At 49.2% G+C, this 3,529-nt stretch overlaps 2 protein-coding genes across 2 annotated transcripts, besides 1 other annotated feature; both read right to left on the minus strand.

Annotated features, from left to right (window-relative positions):
* On the minus strand, positions 1-399 carry TraAM80_10165 (beta galactofuranosyl glycosyltransferase; the record flags this gene model as incomplete). The annotated part of the gene is made up of 1 exon (XM_029386805.1): positions 1-399. A coding segment is annotated over one exon (399 nt), but the record flags the coding sequence as incomplete, so codon positions are not given.
* Positions 400-1,975: 1,576 nt separating this feature from the next.
* Positions 1,976-2,422, minus strand: TraAM80_10166 (uncharacterized protein; the record flags this gene model as incomplete). Its single annotated transcript, XM_029386806.1, has 1 exon — positions 1,976-2,422. One exon carries the CDS (start codon positions 2,420-2,422, stop codon positions 1,976-1,978), a length of 447 nt encoding a protein of 148 aa, XP_029233339.1.
* Positions 2,423-3,397: 975 nt separating this feature from the next.
* Positions 3,398-3,475: a sequence feature (A-rich).
* The last annotated feature ends 54 nt before the right edge of the window (positions 3,476-3,529 follow it).

The following is a 3,529-nucleotide window of genomic DNA, read 5'->3' on the forward strand; positions in this document are numbered from 1 at the left end:
AATTAAGCGCCCAGTCCACCCATACATCTTCTCAAGCTCTTGCAGGTATAACTGCAGCCTCGCCTCCCTGCCGTTCTGCACCAAGAGCAACCGCCGGATTGGCACACTGATATTGCACATCAGCTTTTTGAATTCTTCCAGATCAAGCATAAGCGGGACCACCATTAACGGGATAACATTGTCCCCACTAACGTCCCCCAGTTTCCCCGTCTTTGCGTCCACCAGAAGCCTTTCTCCAACACACATCATATATTTCGGTGCTCTCGGAGCAACACCGGATTTCCCTGCACTTTCGCCAGGAAACTTGGACTCTGCCCACCCAAAGTAAAGCAGCAATCCCATTACCAGCAAATTTAATAGCAGGAGGGCCGTAACCCATGGCCTTCGCAAAAATTTCATGGCTTCTGCCCAAAAAGGTGTCTCTACCTAAGTGCGCGTTGCAGTGAGGGCAGGCCAACGGAAAGCCACGGGAGAATGAAAAAAAAGTAAAAGGAAACGATGCACAAAAACGGTTTTGCGCCACTGTGGGGAGCAAAGATCCCCCCCCTCCTCTTCCTCCGGCACGGCGCCACGCACCCTCTTGACAAGTGAAGAGGACATGTGGGGCATACAGGGAGACGTTACATGACCACAACAAAGAAGACAAAATGGGGAAAAACAACTGTGACAACACGGCAAAGTCCAAGCAACAACAACACAGGGCCAGCGGTCCACCGGCACGTGCAGATGCCGTCACAATACCCAACACCCTCACACGTGCCAACCCCATCGCAAAGGAAAAAAAAAGGAGCGCATTCCCTCTTCGTTCAGGACCCTCCTTCTTCGAACAGTGAGAACCTCCCGCGCAACACCGTTCCTGCGTGGACACAGTCTCTCAACCAACGACTGTACAAGAAGGCCCAAATGCCTCAATGAGGTCTTCCATACGGAATGTGACGGGAAAGTATTTGCAAACGACATCAAATGCACCGCATGGAAGAACCACGGAATCGGCAAATCGCACTGGAAGCCGCGGCCTGCGCAGCTGCGTCGACCCCAACAAATCGATGGCGCGGCACAGCTGTTCAGGGCACTGTTTGTAACTTCACCCATCGCCATGAAAAAAAAAGTCATAGATTACAGAAGGCGTTCAATTCCCTGCCCCCACGCCCCGCGTCACCCACAACAGACGCCACACTGCTCTATCCTTTTACTTCTCGCACTGTCTCCCCCCCTCCAAGAAGACAGTCACCAACCCCCCCAGACGCCCAGATGCCCAGACGACAAAAATATATACAAGAAGGTGATCCGTTCCTTTCCGCGAACAGAAGGAAAAACGTGCATGCAGCATCAAAGCGCCACAGGCTCGGGATAACCAACTCAGGGCGGCAGTCATGTAGACGTTCTGGAGACGCACGTGGAATTTTCACATCACACTCTGTGTCCACCATTCCACAAACAGCCTATCCCACCACCAGAGAAAAGAATGCGCACAAAAAAAAAGTCGCTCGCTCAACGCCCTGGCACGAGAGTCGACGTGTTTTTCTTCATTCGCCTGCTTGGCACGAGCAGCAAGAAGCAGCCACGCAAGCAGCACTGCAGGAGTCTGCACTCAATTGAGCCATCTTAATTCTGCGCGAGGAGCCAGCTGCAGACGCAGACATGGGATACATTAGATACAAGCACAAATAAAAAATTGGGGTAAGGGAGTTTGGCAAACGCTGGCAGGAACTGGTCAACAGGGCAGCATCCATTCACCGCACACACGCAACAAAATTCAAAAAATGACGGGGTAAAAAATGTCCCAGGCGCGTCAGTGCATGCAGACAAGTCCAGCCAGTGGAGAAACCAACACGCACACACACGCGATGCAGAAAAGAGCAAGCCCCCCACCCCCCACAGTTCAACCTCCTCTGCATCCGCAAAACATGGAAAGCCATGAAAGCAAGCCCGGTAATTTACTATCAATACCAAATAATTCACGTCCCAAAGGCACTCATTGTGGCTTTGCTGTACTGTGATAGTGCACCTTCACCTCCCACACCGCCCCCTTTGACTGTCCAGTGCCACTTCCAGCATCAACAGTGGCGGTGGCCCTGAGAAAGCCTTGGTTTGCCAACCCAACGACGGTATAGTCAAAATTACCGCCCCACTCGCGAAGCGTGAGGTCGTTTCTTACGCACACCAAAAAGAGCTTCCCGACCTTATCGACGGAGCGGTGCGTCAGGGGATTGTTTGCCGTATTCGCCCAGACTTCTCGTCGCGTCTCCGAAGAGGCAGAAAAAGACAGAGAACGTACAAAATCAGACCATTCTTCTTCCAACGCTGCGGCAACAGGATTCTCCTTCGCAAGGGTGCTAAATTCCCCAGCGCCCGCTCCACCTGGCTCGTTTTCACCACGAAAGCCACCGCTTCTTTTCTCTTTGGTGTTAGTACATCCCATAATTCCCCTAATTATATTGCACTTCTTTTTCCCTATGTGATGTGTAATGGGTGTTGCAGGTTCCCTACTCCACAGAAGTGCAATGAATAAGGTGACAAGATCAAAAGTGCATGTCGACTCCTAAGAAACATACTCCCCGCAGGCATGCCATCCCACAAATTCGTTCCTCTCCTCCGGCAAAAAGCAGCACCTAATCATTCTTGTATGTCTAAAGCATCCCATTGACGCTCGTTGCCCTTCATTCACCTACAGTTGCGTCGTATTCGTTTTTTTTTTTGAACTGCTGCGTTACTCTCATGTAATAAACGCAATTACACATGGCCGCGTTCTCCACAGCCATCCACACAGACAGAAGCAGAATATGCACCTTGAGTGCCCCCCGTCCCCTTCAGTGCACGGAGAGAAAAAAGTACGTGAAGGTAAACAGTTGGATCCATTGCCCCCAAGCATTTCAGCTTGAAACAGTTATATTTACCGCCCATAAACCGGCAAACACAATTGATTCATAAACGAGTCTTGTGATCACCGGTTCGTGAGAACCCACAAACAGGCAGTCTTTGGAACACCGCAACAGTCGGACCTCTCCGCTTGCAGTAATGGGGACCAGAGTAAAACAACAGAAGAACAAAAAAAAAGCACGCCCCATTTTCCAACGTGTTGTCCACAAGCAAATACATATTGAAACTTCAAAAAACCAAGTAGCACAAGCAGACCACGTTCTCATTTATTTAGCCACATCTGAGCGTGATTTGTTTTCTTTCCACAATTTTGTACGGAAAGAAAAGAAGCTTGTAGAGTACTCTCAAACAAGCTCTTAATCTGAGCGGCCCCAGCAGCCAGAGGGTCACTCTCAAAGAACCAAAAGACGGTACTACCACACAACCATTACCCAGTTGCAACAACAAAAACACACACAAGTAATCTCGCACACACGCATGGCATAACTTTTTCTCATATAAACGTAAACACTCGACCAAAAAAAAAAAAAAAGAAGGAAAGACAAAAAAAAACAAACAAAAACAACAACAAAGTAAATACTACGACAACAACAACGCATGGCATAACTTTTTCTCATATAAACGTAAACACGCGCCCAAAAGAAAAAAA

This window comes from Trypanosoma rangeli (genome assembly GCF_003719475.1).
Source record: "Trypanosoma rangeli strain AM80 chromosome Unknown Tra_15.4_contig_00817, whole genome shotgun sequence".
NCBI lineage: Eukaryota > Euglenozoa > Kinetoplastea > Trypanosomatida > Trypanosomatidae > Trypanosoma > Trypanosoma rangeli.